At 36.4% G+C, this 20022-nt stretch overlaps 2 protein-coding genes across 2 annotated transcripts; one reads left to right on the top strand and one right to left on the bottom strand.

The window, feature by feature from the left end:
• Nucleotides 1-241: 241 nt before the first annotated feature.
• Nucleotides 242-3367, top strand: LOC136802467 (A disintegrin and metalloproteinase with thrombospondin motifs 10-like). The gene is made up of 6 exons (XM_067059199.1): nt 242-304; nt 641-758; nt 1545-1683; nt 2046-2283; nt 2535-2702; nt 3181-3367. Exons 1-6 carry the CDS (start codon nt 293-295, stop codon nt 3331-3333), a joined length of 828 nt encoding a protein of 275 aa, XP_066915300.1. The 5' UTR covers nt 242-292; the 3' UTR covers nt 3334-3367.
• A 2031-nt stretch (nt 3368-5398) lies between these two features.
• On the bottom strand, nt 5399-20022 carry LOC136802464 (transient receptor potential cation channel subfamily A member 1 homolog). Its single transcript, XM_067059195.1, has 10 exons — nt 19902-20022; nt 12029-12661; nt 11587-11748; nt 10860-11061; nt 10232-10349; nt 9660-9914; nt 8848-9316; nt 8358-8533; nt 7799-8011; nt 5399-6898 (listed from the first exon to the last, which is right to left on the bottom strand). Exons 2-10 carry the CDS (start codon nt 12570-12572, stop codon nt 6224-6226), a joined length of 2814 nt encoding a protein of 937 aa, XP_066915296.1. The 5' UTR covers nt 12573-12661; nt 19902-20022; the 3' UTR covers nt 5399-6223.

Here is a 20022-nt window from a genome sequence, read left to right as displayed (position 1 = left end):
AAAAATCAGCTGAAACTCGACTTGATGACAGATGTAATAAAAAAGTTATTTAAAAACATTTACGTTTCAAAACCTATGCGGTGTAATAAATATCAGCCATTGAAATTGAATAAACCCCCCTGAAAAGTAAAGCTAACAACTAGAGAATCATCAAAAAGACTGTTAAAATCAGGGGGTAAGTGGTAAATTTTCACAGGATAAAATGTGGTCATTTTTTATTGATGATACTAAAAATTTTGAGGATAAAGAAAATTCAATTTTCATCAAAGCTAGAAGTAAAATCGATAAAACTATGTTTCGGAAGGTAAAAGGTTTGATTTATTCTATCTTTGAAAACATTTCAGCACATTAATAACAGAGAGACCCGGGTGGCGCTTGGTAGACCGACCCAGAGAGACCCCTAAAAGATTCTATTGGAAGTTCTACCACCCCTTTAAGACGTGCAGCACTTACTATACGAAATTTTTTCACCTCTAAAAAACAATTGAAAGACGAATGTGATTTCAAAAAAGTAATAAAACTTTAACAAACTTTTTCTCAAAATATCACGTCTGATCAACCCAAAGGCTTTTAATAAGGTTGTCTTATTGCCAATCTGTTACAACTTATGTTCACAGAATTGATATTTACACATTTCTAGCTTTCAAGGAGTTTGTTGATTATCGAAGTGTTTCTAATCCCTTTCACCACTTCTGTATGGAGTCAACATTTGTGGAAACTTCAGTCCTGGACACCTTGCTCAAGAACATGCCAAGGAGGTCAGTAAAATAAGTTCATAAAATATCAAATTCGGAACAACAAGTACCTTACGAAATCTTAAAATTCTATACCTTTAAAATAAAGTAATTAGGTAAATCGAGGCTACACCTATTGTATACCTTTGATTAAAGGCAAATTAAATCGAACTTTGAAGAATATTAACGAGCACGTCGCAAAAAACCGGAATTTTCGTCTCGTTTTTTGGTGAATTCCACTTAAATGATTTTTTAAAAAACGAAGCCTTTCAAGTGTATCGACGCAAATTCAATTTTCTCTACCAAGAGCTTCAAAAGTTTAAAGTGACGTCAAAAAATCGAATGTTTAGAGCCCGAAAACCTGAGCTCAAAACACTAGAAAAAGTTGCAAATTGGAATATACGTTGATTGGGTAGAAAAGACGGAGGGTGACATCTAATATAGGCTAGAAGAATATCTACTCAGCCTGCTTTTTTGATAAATGCTAGGTCTTTAAACATTACTCTCGGGTACCTAATAAGCGTTCTCCCCCCGCTAATTATTTTTTCGGAAATCGTTTACCCATGACATTCTTATTCCAACCCCCCGCTTATTAATTTGTGGGAAAATGTTTTTGAAAATTCCCTCTTTTGTCCTAATTCTGCTGTATCAGCCTCCTTTTCAAAAAACTTCCACCCAGGAAATTTTTATTCCAACTCCCCGCTTAAGTTTCGAGATTTTTTCCAACACCCCCCCCCCCCGCGCTTATTCCAGCCCCCTGGCTATTAGGTGCCCGAGAGTAAGCAAAATTCACTCATCTTTGACTTCCAGGTTCGAAGAAAGCAGTATTCGGTTGTTTTGATATTCTTCAAGAGAAGTTTGTCAATGAAAGATTTTGCACTGAATACACAAAATTTCATTTAGAGAAAGCCTGTAACTATGGAATTCATTGCCAAGCTTCGATACTAAGGTAACTTCGAGGAAGCAAACTTTCACTTTTTTATTTTATAATGAAAAGTTTTTGATATGCTCAAAATAGAAAAGATCTTAAATAGTAGCCATTGACCACCATGAGCCAAATCTACTTCACATAGAATTGATCGTTATGATCTTTGACTTTAACTACTGAGCATAGCCTAGAAATCTAAGCCAGTTTGAATCAGTCACTAGAAAACTCAATTTCTAGAGTCCGAGGCTAACATTCGTGATATGAAAGAATCTTTAAAACACCGATAACTCTATAATACTATAATACCATAAGCCGCATTTTAGCTTTAGTCTTGTGTCTTAATCAATAGTTAGGTTATGATATTTGATTTTCTTCCTCAATAGACCACAAGCCTTGAAACAATACGAAGGCTATTGGTTTAAATCCGAAGAGTTTGGACAGTGCACAACAACGTGTGGACGGGGCGTTAGATCAAGGCCTGTCATGTGTATTTCACGGACCGAACTGAAAATGTTAGATGACTCTAAATGTCCGGCAGACGAAAAACCAATCGGATCGATATTATGTGGAAATAAAGAATGTCCGGTAATAGCTGATTGGAAGATCGGAAATTGGAGTGAGGTAATTGATTGAGCTTCGCTTTTGTATTAAAGTATTTTAACTGTATGTTTTGTAGGAAAGTAAAGTAAATCATGTATTATTCTTTAGAGATTCTTTATGCCCCACATTTTTATTTTACTGGATGTACGTGGTAAAACCTTCTCGTGAGAAAAATCATAAAAAAGCGGGCTCAGGGACTGAGGACTATCTTTCCCCTTTAAAAGTGGCTTTTGAAAATCAAAACCTTATACACAACCTTTGCCTCTCTCTAGTGTTCATCGACTACCTGTGATGGAATACAAACGAGAACGGTGATTTGTCAAAAAGAGGGCGGAGAAGAAACCTTGCACCGCCACTGTGAAAAGAAACGCCCAAAGCCGATCCAAGAAAGAATCTGCAGTCCACCATGTGCTGTATGGGTAGTAGGCAGTTGGGGAAAGGTAAGTACAGTAGAGTTTACAAACTCGAACCTCTATAGCTCGAATGTATCCTTAACTCGAATAACTTCCAGGTTGATCAGTGGCTTTAAGATTAGTAAAACCCTATAAACAAGTTTTACTATAACTCGAACAAATTTCCCGCGTGTTTTCGAATTTGAAGACTGTAACTACAAAGAGAAAGCAAAATTTTCAGGGAATTTCATAAAATTTCAATTTTTTTGCTTGAGTGATGCCGGTTAGGTGTCCCTTAAAAATACACAACCTTTAGAGACTAACCGACCGTAGTACAGTGGTTGTGGGTTCAACACCTAGCCGGGTGATACCAAAGATTCCCAAAATGGTACTTGATGCCTCTATGCTTGATGCTCAGCAATTAAGAGAAGGATCAAGGGTAAGTGGAGCAATCCAGGAAGAAAGAGTTGGATTCTTAAATGATCAAGTTGGATGAAGAATAAATAATCATACCTCATTTCCTTAGTGTCGTTATAATGCAAAGTTGAAGAAATGTTCGGACGCAAAACAAACGCGTTGTGTGACATGTGTGGATAGGCGTACGATGCAGGTGTCAGATCGATGCTCGTTGGATCAAAAACCATCTTTGAAAAGAAATTGTACATATAAAGATTGTTGATCACTTGTAAATAAACTCAATCCAATATTTCTCAGTATTATTTTCAAATTTCAATTATTCCAGACTCAATGTTTTATACGGAACGGAAGCAACCAGAATAGCCCAGACGCAACTAGTTTTACTGTTTAAATTCAATATTAATGGCATACACCCGGTTTTTTTTTGTTGCTTTCCTATAAAAGCACCATGAATTAACTGGAATTAAAAATATATTTTATGTCTAACGATGTCTCTTAGTCAGTTTTAGTCTACAAGATAATAAACAATACCATATGTGTGTTACAGACCCGTTGGCACCCCAAACCCACTCGAAAATTTGGCCAAAATTTGTTAACCCGCTGGGAAAAATACTCTAGAATTTCAACCCCACTGGAAAATTATTCATCTCATTTAAAATTGAATTTATTCAATTTCACACCAAAACCATCACAATAGAATTTTTGAACCCATCGGGATTTCAATAGAAATTTTATCCCCACTGTGGGAAGAAGTTCACCAAGGCTGTGAGACAGGGGTGTACACTCTAAGTTTTGCCTCAAACGAGCAAAAAAAGACGAAGGAACGCAAAACTGTTTGTTTTTGACTCAATATAGGAGGTAGGCTAAATTTCAAAACGGAGATAAAGGCCAATGCGGAGAATACAGTGACGAGTGTGTTTATATATTTATTTTTTGCGGGGAAAGTTGTATATAGACTTTCTGACAAACTGTCACACTAACAAAAATAAGTTCAAAGTTACCTCTTTCTTAGACTTGATGATTGAGCTTCATTCATTTTCGAATCCAAATGAAACGCATGCACAAGCAAAACAATATGGTCAACAAGTCTCGCATGTTTTTCGTTTTCTGTTTACTCCCAATATTGTTTGCACATGTTGTCTATTTTCATGTTTCATCTAAAAATAAAAAATTCGAATGTTTTTACCCAAAAATAAAACAGACACAAGTGCGCTGATATTTGATTGGTTGAAAAGTATAAGGCGTTTTTTATTGAAGAAATCTGATTGGATGATAACATAAAATACATTGTTTAGAAAAGAAAGAAAACAATGGATATTAATAAAGGCGTTCTAAAGTTGAGATAAGGGTCTCGACACATTGACAGGAATGTCGGTTTATTACTTCTTATTACACTTAAATTAGTCCGGCGGCGAAAAGGGCTTTTTTTGCATCAACCCTTACAATTAGTAAATATGGGTTTTTATTTTATTTTCCTATCATATGGTCCCTTGGGATCCCAAAACCGGTTTTTGCCAAGCTGGCAAAGCTGGGGAAAATTTTTTATGGGGGCTTGAAGGGGGTAGGGTCATTTTAGCCTGGGGGTCCTTAGAAAGTCGATTTTTGAAGTTCTCATTTAGCTAAAACTGATTGTGCCATCAGATAGAGCTTGAAGAGTAGATCTCCAAAATGGGGTCATTTGTCACATTTGGCGGACTTAGTCTCCCGGAATTGGCTGATACGTCTCCAAAATTGCAATTTTTTATGCTGACGTCAGCATTTTTGAGAGAATTTCTAGCGAAAGATACCACTTTTAACAGATGCGTCTCGAAGAGTACTATCGATTAGAGGGGTCATTTACAGGGTTTCCTAGGCTAGATCGTGAGATATTTGAGTTTGAAATTTTGCTGACTCAGCGTTTTTCAACGTTTTTTGCCCTTTTCTGCTGAGTCAGAATGGTCAAATGACCCCATTTTGGAGATCTACTCTTCAAGCTCTATCTGATGGCACAATCAGTTTTAGCTAAATGAGAACTTCAAAAATCGACTTTCTAAGGACCCCCAGGCTAAAATGACCCTACCCCCTTCAAGCCCCCATAAAAAATTTTCCCCAGCTTTGCCAGCTTGGCAAAAACCGGTTTTGGGGTCCCAAGGAACCATATGATGGGAAAATAAAATAAAAACCCATATTTACTAATTGTAAGGGTGATCCTGGATCGCCGCCGGACTAAATACCTATAAAACAGATTTCTGTAAAGCCTAAAGGACTAGGTGGCGTGCTTTAAGCTTGTTCAACGGTTACCAGAGCTATAACTGTAGCTATCTCCGGTTTTGTTTCGAAAGTTTTACTAAAAAAGCATTTTAAAATAATGTTGATATTCAAAATAATACACATAAAAATATAGTAGGAAAATAATAAAGTAGTGGATGATATAAGAAAATATTTAAGAAAAATTGGATGTTAGGTGCATACTAAAAAATGTGTACATGAGATCTAAGAAATAAATTACTAAGTCTATTGAAAAGGGCTAACATGCCAGATATGCCGAAAATTCCAAATTGAGAATTGAGTTACCTGGACGATGCTATCATCCGTTTAGAAGGTCATTAAACGCAAGAATAATATATGCGCAGTAGAGTCAGGGCTTCAGGGGCTAACTACCCGTTCACAAACTTTTCCCGCCTCCTAAACTATTCCCTTTTTTAGTGATCTTGTGTAGACGATAGGATGGTCTATGAGTGATCTATTTCATTGTTCGTAAACTTTTTTTTTTTCGACAAATAAAAACTTTTTATTCTCATTGGCTTAGTAATTTCTTAAAGTACAAAAGATATCTCGCTTAAATTTATAATGATTTATTTCACAATTAAAGAGAAATCTAAAATCTCAAAAGCTTCGAAGTTTTTCGGTGACAGGAAAACTTAAATTTGAGAATTTGAACTTATTGTGCACATATATAGAAAGTAACCCTTACCGATGGAGATCCTAAGCCAAACTGTTAAAAATACGTCCATAATCTCTTCATGGTTTAAAACAGGTAATTTAATCGCTATACAGAAAATACACCATTGCAATGTCAACCATCACATCACCTCACTTTCAAAACATCCATTGCAGGGATGCATTATCATGAATTCATGGATAGCTAATCACATACCCAAACCACCCACTTTTTAACTCCCACCACCACCACTACCGCCACCGCCACTTCCACCATCACTTCCACAACTGAACTCTGTTGGTGGAATATTCTCCCAACTTCCAGACAAATCAAAATCATCATCAAGGTTGGGATCGTCACCATCTGCGAGTACGTTCAAACCCTCTTGACTCTTGCTTTCCATTATACTTCTAAAGATCTCATTATTACGCCGCTTGCTAAATGAATCGTTCTGCGGGTGTTGTCCAACGCCACTACTTCCAGGGCGGCTTGAAGAAGGCGGTAGAGGGTTTTGTTTTGGTTGAGGTGCAGGCGGTTGATATTTCGGCACGGGCGTTGGCATTTGAATGTTACATTTTGGAGGCGGTTTATATTGCGGGCGGTTACCAATCATTTCCGGATGGCCATAATATTCCAAAAACATGCGTTTGAGCTCGAAAATATCAAGCCTCATTTGATGAATCTCTTTATCGCGTTGCATAAGAATTTGATAAACGCCAAACATCTCCTTGTCCTGTTCATACTTACGAACTTTCTTCATGTGCTCTATCTCGCAATCGGATTTCGGGTTGGCCGTACTTTTGACGTAATCAGCCAACTGGTCGAAACGTAAGTGGATTAAACGGATCACTTTATCCCATAATTCTTCATCTGTCACACCGGCAGGGTCCTCAGCTTGTGGTGCTACCTGTTAAAGAAGACAATATGAAGATTGTTTGCACCTTATGTATCGGTTGAAGAAATCTCCGACAAAAAGTGACGAAAAGTTGCTTGTTGACGAATTTTTTTAGCCAAATTTTTTCTTGGCGAATTTTAACCGAAAAAGTCAAAAACTATTACTACCTAACCAAGGTCTGAATCAAAGACCTCTGCAAATTGAAACCAGTACAAAAGCCCCCTTTCTTTCATTCATTAAAAAGATTGTTGTTATGTATACATAAATTAAGATCGTTTTGTACCAAGAAATTTTCCTTCTTGCCGTTCAAGCTGGGGACGCTTTTGTACTGGTTTCAATTTGCAGAGGTCTTTGATTCAGACCTTGGTTAGGTAGTAATAGTTTTTGACTTTTTCGGTTAACAATTCGCCAAGAAAAAATTTGGCTAAAAAAATTCATCAACAAGCAACTTTTCCTGTCTAGTAAAGTCCTAATGTACCTGTAAAGGATTGTACTACTTTCTGCATAGAAGTAGCTTGGGCCCAATTCAAAAATAAATTTGAAGTTATTGTATTGAAGTGCTTCAAGAAACAGGCGAAGCCAGACATTACACATTTAACTTTATTCGGGCCCATAACAATTTCTTTGAAGCGGACCCCTTATTGTGTTTAAACAGTAGTCTGAATGCCAGATCTCTATAGATATACTTCTACAAGAAACCTTTTCGTTAGATGATGAGTAGAAGCCTTTATAAACCTGAGAAGGTAAATATATGGAGTCTCTATAACTCACCAAGAACACAAATTTGTTCGAACTATGGAAATTTCGAGTTAAGGTCCATAAATCTTGTTTGGGTTAAGGAGACATTCGAGCTCTAGAGGTTCGAGTTATGAAGACTCCGCTGTAATAAAAATATACAAGGAAATAACTAACCAATGGACCACACTCCTCTTGGATATGCTTAAAAACAACAGCTTTCTTTTTCTTTGATAAAATACTTTCAAGTTGTAAGATGGTGTTTGCCTGCAGTAGGGAGGCGTTGGCGGTGGCGTTTTGGTACACCCGGTTGAATGTTTCAGACAGTAAAGCGATGTAGAGATTCAGACATAACACTGTGGCAAACGCAAAGAACGTACCAACCAATACCTGAAAGTAATTTCATGGAAATATCTTGAATGAAAGAAAGGAAATGATAAACAAGAGTAATAGTCCCTAAAATGATTTCGGAAAAAATCGCGTTCCGGTCGAAAGCAACTTTAAGCGTATATTGCTAAAAGACTTATCAAATTGACTCAGAATTTTGCCATTGTGCACCAAAGATGTTTTCCCATTTCCCATTGTTTGTAAAAATTTCAGCCAAGTTGATGAAATTGAAATTAACAAAAATTGAAAGATGCACGAAGAGTTACAAACATAAACTATTGTATGGAATAATATCAAGAACAAACATTATCGCCGCATTTTATTTAATTGATTTAAAACTACTACTGACCTGTGCCATAAGCCTATCAACCACGACAAGCGCGTCCCAATTGAAATCGACGTTTAACATAACTTGCCACACAGAGAAGACAGTGTTATGGAATTCCTCCCAGTCTACTGTTTCAACTTCATCGTCCCCAGGGTTTGCCAGGTTGTGTTTCATTACCGTCCTTGCGTTATGTGTACCTGAAGTCAAAGAAACCAAAAATAGTCATGCATGACAAAAGGAAGAATTAGGGTTACTAGGGCTTTCTTTCAATGTCTTGAGGCCGATAAATAAAATGTCGACCATAGTGTGATATTTGTTAATAAACAAATTTAACAACCTTAACTTTCCATAGGAAAAAGGATATAGCTTTTTTGTGATGTGAAAGTTATCGTGGATTCATTTTCACTACTGTAGTCAGCAATTTCAATTGATTTCACCAGATCATTTTCAGGCGGAAATTCAAAATGCAATCCGAATCCAATTAAAGAAAGCTATAGTGAAAAGAACTTACCACCAAATAAAATCCAAAAGCTGACAGTGTAGGGTACAAAGAATTCAACGAACAAGAAAGCGAAAGTAATCGTGTCCTTCATGACGTGCCCTAACATGGTGATAAAAGGGCCCAACGTTGTGAACGGTCGGCATGATTTCATGAAATGTAGCCACATGGAAATCAAAGTTGCTGTATAAGCTTTTAAGTGGATTTCATCACTCAGTGCATTTTTCTTTATAAAAAATGATGCCAATCTTGTGACAATGACGGTCGATACGGCAGCGTATGTTAAGAAATCGAACACATTCCAAGGGTCCGATAGAAGGCCTTGTTTGCGCGTGCGCACGGCTTTCATTTCGCTTTCGAGGAATGTTTTTTCTTGCGACCAACGCGGATGACAAAAATCCATGTCGCGATTCAGTTGACGGGTACGCCACAATCGAAAAGTTTTTTGGTCTTTAAATTTGATCTTACGATCCCAAATTTGCTGGAAATAAATAAAGAAAAACCTTACAAAGTCTAAATTTCAGTAAGTGAAAAACTTTATTTAAACTTTTTCCAGGAATTCTTTCGAATAGACTCGAAACGAGTCCTAAAAAAGCATTTTCAGCCTCTCTAATTTCAACTCCCCCTTAATTCAGCCCTCACGGTATCCTGATTTCATGGGAAAGGTACGATACTTTAATCAAAAAGTAAGGTGTATTAATAAGAATTCTGTGTGGGCTAGGAGCTAAAGACTTGCCTAAAATTTGTTTCAAAACTAGGGCTCCCTTTATTTTCCATTAAACAGTCAACAACAAAAAGTTTGTGAAGTCAGGTGAAGTACATACCGTTAATATGAAATATAGAGTCATCAAAACTCCCATCAATTCTAAAGGAATTCTCCAATACTTTTCTGAGCCACCGTAATAGTTGCCGTCTCGCGGTATGAAGATAGCAAGCATGGTCCATATCATGATGTATATAAGATGTATACTGGCCGCTATGATGGCCCCAAAGCGCCCAAATTTGTTCCATTTCTCTTTGATCAGTCGCTGCATGACTGGATGCATGATGATATCGAATTCTTCCAATTGAACGGCCAGCTGGATTATAAAGAAATGGAAAATTGACTACGGATTCAAGTTATAGCATATAGTCAGATCATACTTTGTATGATTCATGACGACGCAAAAAAGATCTGTTTTTAACCTTGGTTTGGAAAAAGCCTCAAGTAGTCAAAATAAAGGTGTAAATGATTCCAGTGGACTATATCTATCCGGGCTGTAATTAGATATAACGGTATAAATAGAGTTCTAGAAATTCTCAAAACACCCACATTTCGATGTTTCTGCTGGGGATTTTCGGTGAGAACATACAGAAGTACATACCGAGTTTACTATAAAAAAATGAAAAATCAGACCTTTAGAGGCGTGGTTGTACATTGATCTTGCTTTTTGCGTTTCCTCTTTTTAGCTTCTTTTTTATCGACCACCAACGGGACTCCAAATTCGTCATGTGTTTGGCTTTCTTCTCTGTACCTGGAGAAATCAAAAGATAAAACATGTGATAAACGGATAATCAAGCAAGTGGCTACGGTGGACATATTCTCCAAGCAGATCCTGATAGCTTTGCGGACGTCACTGCTCTGATCTTGATCCCAGAACCCAGTCATTTTGAGGTCACCCATTAAAATTATATATCAAACATGAATAATCTAAAAATTTTGTTCGGGAGAAAGCTGTTTACAGAAAGGGTAATCTCCAATTTAAATCTTTTATTCATTTTTTTCTGTAAAGTCTTATGAAACTCTGCCTATTATTTTAACCTTCCTCTAATTGGTTGAAAACTCTTGGCCTCCTGAAGATTAAAATAGTCAACTCTCTGCAATTTGAACTTCCATTATTTGAATTTTCTGTAATTTGAACTAAAATATTGGTAGAGCTAGAGAGTAATTCGAATCTTTCTCTTATTCGAATAATATGTTAGGTCCTTTGAAGATCGAATTAGAGAGAGTGAACTGTAGAGGTGTAAGCTGTTCTTAAACGTACCTTATGGGGTCATATTCCATGTAATTCAAGTAGAAAAAACTCTTTCGGAATGCAGTGTCATCGACCATAAATTGATCTAGCGCGTCGACGGCGATGTGCGGCATCTTTTCCACCATGTGAGCGATCGTAGACATTCCCGTGTCGTCGAACGTACCGACGGGAACACCGTAATCGACCAAGTAACGTGCCGCTTCTTCGCGTGCTGAAAGGAAAACGATCTTGAGTTCAATTTAATTCGAATTCTTTGATTCATCACTGTTAATAGGTGCTAACTGAAGGGGCCGGAAAACGTGTTCGAGTTAAAAAAGGGAATTGGCTAGTTATAAAGGATTCGGGAAACTCTATTGTAGAAACGGCAAATCACTAAAAGAGAAAAAATTCATCACGGAAAACATTCTTTCCTCTATAGAAAAATTTAACAAAGATTCAAGATGCTTCAAGGTACCGTATCATGCAAACCACGCTAAAGTCAATACTTAAGTAAATGCTCTTTTTTTAACATAACAGAAATAGAATTCTAACTTTCGAAGCTCAATAGTAGGGGACTTGTATGTGGCAAATCTAATAAGTTATGGCGCAAATTTTCAAAATTTGTATTAAACTTCGGAACATTTGCTCGACCCCAAGACATCGAGAGCTATCCAAAGATTTTTATGAATAACCCGGTGGACTAACATTATAGTTTGATTGGAAAGTGATGTCTTCATTAAAAACAAATCTTTCTCACCCATCTCAGCAGCAATGAAAAGTGGAGTTCGTTGCTTGTAGTCACGGTCATTCATCTTAGCTTTCAACTGCAACAAGATTTTCAGTGAGCCAACTGCATTGTATTTGGCCGCATAATGAATTGGACTTTGTAATTCACCGTTTGTTTTGGCGTGCACATGCGCTAAGATGAAAGAAAATCGTATGAACATGAATACAAGAGGATACGAAAATGATATAAAAGTGCGCTTTAATTCTAGTCCAAGGTATGATAAAGTTTATACAATATATGGATTTGCTCAGAACATGTTCAGAATAGAATTAGTGTTTGTGTATTCCTTGCAATATACCAATGAAGACAGTTCAGAGAAGCAGAATATGATAACACCGATGAAACAAAACAATCGTTCTGGCCTAAAAACAACAACTTAACAATAAAATAAATTGAAAAAGTTAATACTGACCTCCATTATTAATCAAGAATTCCACCATTTCAACGTGATTAACAGCTGATGACAAATGAAGGGGCGTTCGAGCCCAATTATCACCCTTATTGATATCTGCCCCACGCCCGAGAAAATATTTAGCCAAATCTGTGTTCCAGTTGCGTGCCACTTCGTGAAGGACTGTTTGCCCATGTTTATCAGTCACGTTCACGTTTGCCCCTCCTTTGAAGAGCGAGTCCAAGAAACGATAATCGATTCTCTCCGTACTCCCTTTACGTGCCATCTTAGCGAAATAGATAATAAGTGCACGACTCGCAGCAGCTTTCTTAGATTTCTTGCTTGTGAAGCCTTCCTCGAGGTCTGAGTCCAGGGTACCAATTGGGGAGCTCTCTGTTCCACCACTGACATCTTCCCTGGGTGCAGGACCAATACGATAGATACAGTCTGATTTAGGAGGATCTCTTCTGGTGTCAGAGAAATCGTTCCATTCCAGTTCAGAAAGGACGAAATTACTGGCTGATGATTGAGGTCGGGATTGATCCATTAGTCTTGAGTGGTCCATTTTTTGTGTTTGAATAATAAAATATAAATATTATCTAGTCCATGCTGTACGATTTCTTTTTAAATTATTTTCATATATTTTGTATTTACCTGAGAAAAAAAAGGAAAATTAATTTCAGGGGGGCAAAACTATAAAAAGCAGAATAGGAGAACAAGAAAGCTATACCATTTCACAGACTTGATTCTTAGATTTCCCTTTGGGGTCGTAAAATAAGCATAATGTCTTGTTTTATTAAAGGGGTTAGATTTAAACAAACAGAGCACCAAATTCTCACCTGGAATTAAAATAGTTTCTTCTATTAAGCTCAACGGCAATAAAAACAGGTAATAAATTTAATACAAAAATGCTATCTAATAATATAAAATGTACAATCTCAAAAAAACCAAAACAATTGCTGCTGGCAACTTTCTATTCTTAAATGCTTCCTTTGCAAAGGTTCTTAGTCATTCCACACAAATTCCAATGTTTTATTGTTTTGATAAGTTTTTAGTGAGTTAATCTTCTCAGGAAAACAGTCGCTTGTATTTTCATTTCTTAACATTTGACATTGACCTTTCTTCGACAAAAAATATCAAACCAGAAAAATTATCATTTACTGTGCTACTTCATCCTCAGCTGCTTTCTCAGATTTCACCAATTTCTGTCGATTCAAATCAGCTTTATTTAATGTTCTTTCATCAATAGGGAATATACCAGCAAGTCCTAATAGTTTAGTTACCGGTCTAGATGTAGAACAACCTTGGCTTAACCAGTATTTAATTCTGTCCATATTGAGTGCTACTAATTTTTCATTTCGATCGTTAGGCATAGGGTCATATGTACCAACTTGTTCATAGTAGCCTCGGTTCCGTGCAACTCTTCTGCGAGTAGCAACTATATGAAAAAATGGTCGATTTGGACAACCATAATAAGCCAGTCGTAGAGTTGTAACAGCTTTCTTCATCTTTTCAAATAATATCTTTGATTCTAATCTTCTTTGAATTGAAAATGAAAATATAAATTTTTAAGGCCTCAATGACCTGTTTTGACTAACTCTTACTTGTCAAAGAGTTATTTGAGAAGGAGAAATGGACAACATCTGTCATTGAATATAATCTTATAGGAGTGCTGGATAATCAGTAACTGTTCGTTATGAAATCGAAAAATTAAAATTGTTTTTTATGGATTGAGTTTATGGAGAGAATTATTAAAAAGAAAAATTAAAATTGTTTTTTAAGAATTGAGTTTATGGAGAGAATCGAGTTGAGGAGGTTTGAGTTGAGGAAAGTCGACTGTAGTTTAAAGCGATAATGGAAAAGATCGTGAAAAAAAAAACGGACGACCAAACGGTTTCCTAAGTGATCTTCAGCTCTTACGGTGATTTTTAGCAAGTTCCGGCTACAAAAATCAGTTTGCTACCTTAATTCAAAAGGGGCCTCAGTCCATTTTGGTCATTTTGAAAAAATTGCAATAAAAGTTTTTCCTTGATTCTGAAACCATTTTTGATGGTTAAACTTCAAACAAAGTAAATGTTTTCTGAAAGCCATAGTTATAAGTTGTATGTATGCTATAAAAAGGCATTCTTTTGGAAAGTAGATATTTTTGTACATAATAGGTACAACTTAGTTAATCTTGCAGAGTAGACTTAGGCCTTTTTTGAATTAAACATGGATTTTGAAAAATGTGTGAGGGTTCATTTCTGCCTTTTGAAGTTCAAAACCTGCACACGACACTCCAAAATAAAGCCACCTTACGTACCTAGATTCAAGATTCAAGGTAGCGCAGTTTCATTCAAAATTGAACAATGCTTAATCATGGGCATTCTTATAAATAATGTTTTTCTTTGAAAAAACAAAGGTATAAAACGAAAACCAGTGATTTCTGGCATATTACCGTCATTTTCAGCAGGAAAAATTTTTTTCTCAAAAATCGGACTCAGTCATATTTTAGACATTACTAAATTACATCTTTGTACAAAAATTCAGAAAAAACTAACAATGAAATCTCAAGAAAAAAGGACAAAGATTGATTGAATTTATAGGACCTCTTGGACAATGTACAGAGACACATCGTGTATAGTTTCCACACCTGACAGTGTGGATACTGACCTTTTCAAAATAGTAACTGGAGCCCTTCAAGGAGATCCTCTCACTGTATCTATTTATTATATGCCTTGACATGCTATGCGTACCTCAATTGTTGGTTCTGAAAGAATTTTTCTCAAACAACAATGGAGTGTAAGACACCCTCTGCAATTCCTCAGTTTCCTAGATTTCGCCGATGATATCACCTTAATAGAGTCAAACATCGCCAAAGCTCAAGATCTTTTAACTGAGAGTGGAAACAGCCTGTCAGTCAGTAGGCTTATTTCTCAACACCAAGAAAACTCATGATAGAATGAACTTCCTTTTATAGGATGAACCATATTTATGTGGCTTTCAGCCTTGCACTCCATCGGAGAGGCTAATCAATTTTAATGACTTTTTTGACTAATGACCAAGTTAAAATTTTTTAATTTTTTTATATTTGAGTATTAAAAAGGCATGCATTCAAATAATAAAGGTTTAAAATTTTTGTCTGGGCTAGTTGGTAAAATATCACAATAGGCTCTGTGATGGAGTGCAAGGCTGAAAGCCACATGAATATGGTTCATCCTATGAAAAGGAAGTTCATTCTATGGTGGCCAATCTTGAAGTGAAGGTGGTTGAACAAAATGTTTTTGGCATATTGATGGAACTGTCTGTTAATTAAAATCTTGAAAATTTTCCCCTTTATTATTGGAACCCCCCTTTATTGGAAACCCCCTGTTTATTCAGTCACGGAAATCCTTGCATTTGCACAAAGTGTGCATTTTCAACGGTTTCAACGATTTTTTCCGACCCTGTGCAAATGAGCTAGAACGTGTAAGGCAAAAGGCGCGAAAATTAACAAATCTCAACTTTAAAATGAAAATGGCATAAAACAAAGACGAATGACATTTTCATTTTCTCTTTAGAAGATTCTTTAGCCTTTTTGGAAAATTTTTGTCTGCAGGTTAAAATTTTGATCCGTGCTTTTTTTTTAAAATCAAGTGTAACATTTTTCCACTTTGTGTGAATGCAACGGGTCACAGTGATCGAGTGTATTTGCACGGGTTTTTTTCGTCACTTTCGTTTTCGGTTGCATAGACCTTTTTTTAAAGAGGCAGCAGCCATGTTGAATAATTATGTACTCCAGCATAAAAACAATGATACAGTCATGCATAATTACTGTATCATGCATATTTTAAAAATTATGCATGGCTGTATCATTGTTCTTATGCTGGAGTACATAATTATTCAACTTGGGTGCCTCTTTAAAAAAAGGTCTAATAGCCGCATGTTGAACCCTGTTCAAATTCAAGGATTTCCGTGACTGATTGGAGGGTTGGTGTAATTTAAGATGCACGATCTAACTATTTTGTGCAGGGATCGCAAATCGTGCATCGTAAATTGTTAGATCTTAAATTACACCAACCCCTGATTGGAACCCCCACCCCACGTTTATTTGGAACCCAAGAGTAAAGCTAAAGGGGAAAGATAAGAGGTAGGACTAGCCTAGGTCAGTCAGCACAAATACCTCCATTTAAAGCATGTGAAGAGTTCACAATAACGACTTTCTTTTTTCTACAGAAACCAAACGAATGAGAGCAAGTCATTAAAACTAAAAGTCAGCGCTTAGTGGTTGTGACGTAGTAATTATGGTAATTTTCACAGTTTCTTGTTTCTACGTCGTTTTTTAAACCTCTTAGTAGGAGAACGTGTCATTATATAAGGAATTTTATAACACTTCATGGCAGATTAAAAAGACAATTAGAAAAAGAAAGCTTCTTTGTTTTTCATTTTCGCATTTATGGGGAAGAATGAAATTTTCAGAAGATGCTTTATTTGATATGAGGATTCCCATATCCGTAAAATCGTGATTCCCCATGGTTGCAAAATGGTGGCTATGGGTGGTAATTCCTTTGTTCTTTTGCTATTTTCTATTGTTCTATGTGACGTAAAGACACTTCACAAATCGATGTACTTGCACTAACTGTAGGTAGTTTCTAATCCTGATGTGATATAGAGGAGTTTAAGCTTAGACTGCCAGAGAAGTATTCAAAAAAAACTTTTAGACACCTTCTTCACAACTGTTCCGGACGAACCACCTGCTTGCCCACTATTTCACCCTTAGGCAAGCTGACTCCAACAGCCTCAAGGTAAAATGTCATAGCAACGGACTCAACGAGTTGGATGAGACGAAAACGTCTCTGATGAGCTGTTCAAGCAGAAGCAACAAAATAGGTATATATAGATAGGTAGTAGATCACTGCTGTTCCCCTCAGGCAAAATCGTCGATTCTGTAGAGGTCACGAAATTGCCGAGTACAGACGTCAAAATAAAAAAATTCAAAATGGCTGCCGAGCGAGCACTGACAAAAACAAAAAAATAGGAGTTTTCAATTGCCTACTACAGCAGAATAAGACAGAGAAATGCAGTAAAATAAAAAGTAAACAAACCTTGAACCTTTTGTTTGTCAAAATAAGGAAAATATTCTAGCTGCAGTAATGTTTACATTCGGAAATAAATCCATTTTCCACCAGACCTATAACAAGGTTTCAAACCACGCTGCGGCATTACTGGCAATGAATTCTGACTTAAAAAATGTTGGTCCAGTTCCCTAGAAAGGGTATGATTTAGCCTGGATATCCAGCCCGTAAACTTTTTTTTGATTTTGATATTTCTTATGTTTACGGTCTGGTTTACCTAGATCGTCTGCATTCTCATCTGAGGATGATTATGCGGATATTCTGATTGGTTGGTCCAAGCGAATCAGAGATCTGAATGGTGGCGCCCGTATAAGAAATTATGCGAGCCGACTTGAAGTGTTCGCCTAAATATTTAGGTGGACCGCGCGGGCGATCAGCAAGGCGCATACGCTGCTTTGCAAATCTCCCTGACTTTTCTTCTTCGAAGCAAATAACAATAGAATATCTAATTATCTCCCTTGGGTGTTTGACCACGCATCCAAATAAAAATAACAATAATGGTAGGGAAGAAGTGTGAAGATCAAAACATGGGAATTTTTAGATGTTCTGGATGTGTTCTTTTCAATTTACTTGCTTAGATATTCTTGTTTTAATCTTCTTAATGACTTGGTTGCATCGTGTAAAGAACTAAAGGTATATCTTTCTTTTGCTTCAATTCTTCTTTTCTGTTTGCCAATTTTGTATTGCTGTTTTGGGTTGAATATTTTGAAAAAATTTTTCTCCAAAATTTACTTTGCACTTTCTGTCTAACAGACTTTCCACCACACTGTCTATATTTTATGGTCAAGGCTGCCATTCTAAATTGATTTATCACTGCTGGGGTACCATCTTGAAATTATGCATGTCATTATGTGCATATATTTATTTGTAGCCATGGGATTCATGCAGGAAAATCTGTCAACAGGGGTTCACCTGATTTCTAGGTGAACCAAGCTCTATAATTTTAGAACTTTGTCTGGCTGAGGTAAAACTTATTTTTTCTAAAATTTTGAGCTTGGATATCCAGGCTAGGTATGATTACACTTCCAAATGACTTTTTTTTACAATAACATTTGTCTTCTCACAAATCCAAAAATAAAGGTTATAAAACAAACACGGGGGTCAACATTCTTTACAACAAACCGTCAGATCAAACTTTATAAAGATCAACCACGTAAATGTCACTTGTTTTCCTGATATCTGAATAATATTAAAACCTTTCTGTATATATTTGGCTCTTCAAAACCATTTCCCTTTCCCGCAGCAGGCTTTAAAGTTCATGTTGACCCCCGGTTTTATTTGCGCGGTAATCTAGAAAGGCCTTTAGTGCGGTATAAACAAATGATTTCATTGGTTTAAAAAAGTCAAAACATCAAGCTATATCACGTGATCAGAATCATGATCGGACTAAACGGAAGCCGTGGTCATATGTCATATGATATTTTCGCGCGTTTTAATTCGGCAAAGTTTAGTAGATTCGACCACGTATCAATGTTTTGATTTTTCAAGCGGGGATTTCTGTAGAATGATAAAATATGGCTTGGCTGGAATCGACACCATAACAGCAGTGAGATAGACAGTGCGTCACAAACAGCGATATTTCGATCGCACAGAAGCGCTTCAAAACATTATAATAGAAATAGAAACCCCCAATACGAGACATTTGCCTGACGGAAAAAAATCATCATCATCAATTTTGTTAATTGTCAGAATCGTTTACTCACTGGAAATACGCAACTTTCTGAAGTTTGGTTTTTTTTCGGTTGTGCTTCATTTTAAAAATAACGAAGATGAAAAGTTAACATCAATCCCGCGAGTAAAAGAAAGTATTCCGACTAAGTCTACGTAAAAAGTGCGCTCGCGCGGCGAATAGAATATCTCGCAAATTAATATAATGCATAAAACTGACGAAACCCTTTCTTTTTTATGCTTAGGTGATGTCACGATCGATCCTGACTTGACAATGGAGAACCAAATTTGGCAATGCATAATTATTACGAACGGACGAGAAAGTTTGTGTGACACAAAAATTGCGCGATAAACAAAGCCCTAGAAAAACGCCCACTGAAAATTGAAACTAGGAATTTATTGAATATTTCCCTAATGAAGTATGAAACTTTTTGTTTTTTGTAATTATCATAATTTCATAATTTTTAAATACTATTTTTTGAGAGTCAAAGGACAATGAAAGCGAATTTAAGTTGATTGGGTGAATATTGGGCGTAAGGGCGGACGGGCGTTTTGCACGTTCCGAGATCGGAAATTAAAACGATCTTTATTTGCAAATGAAAAATGAATTTTTGATTTTTGAATTAAGGAAATATAATATATTATATCATATTTGATTGTCAATGCCAAAAGATATTTCTTTACCTTACGAATAATCTGTTGTGTTTGCTTCGTCACTTACCCCCCCTCCCGGATTGTTTTAGTAGGCACTTCGGTCACGTAAATAAAAACACGTGTATATGTTGAAGCCGACTGTGGACTGAACAAAATTGCAATTACATAAATTATTGTGGAAGTGAACGCTTCAGACGAATGTTTGGGAAATAAAAAAGACAACTTTTGTGAGAATGTTGAGCTTTGTGTTTACATGATGGCTGTTTTTTTTGTGACGGCACTGATAGAGACCACATAATTTCGACTTAATTTTCCCGGTCCTTGAATTATCTTTCAAGTCTAGAAGGTCATCATAACATGAATTGATTCATGTTATAATGTCTACCTCCTAGACTTGAAAGATTGATCAAAATATGAGAGAGCAGAAATTAATTGAACGTGTGGTGGCAGACCAACAAAAAAGAAAAATTATTTCTTACCTGCCTACCCACCAATAAACTAAATCTACTCCAAACTATCACATTTGATTTGTTAGTCAAACATGAGCTTTAAGTTGTTAGGTGTACAGTGATTAAGTGCATGACGACAAGACAGGATGAT

This window comes from Clytia hemisphaerica, unplaced genomic scaffold (assembly GCF_902728285.1).
Source record: "Clytia hemisphaerica strain Z4C2 unplaced genomic scaffold, Clytia hemisphaerica genome assembly, whole genome shotgun sequence".
Classification (NCBI taxonomy): domain Eukaryota; kingdom Metazoa; phylum Cnidaria; class Hydrozoa; order Leptothecata; family Clytiidae; genus Clytia; species Clytia hemisphaerica.
The sequence above is the reverse complement of the archived record's forward strand: the minus strand, read 5'-3'. Positions and strand labels throughout refer to the sequence as shown.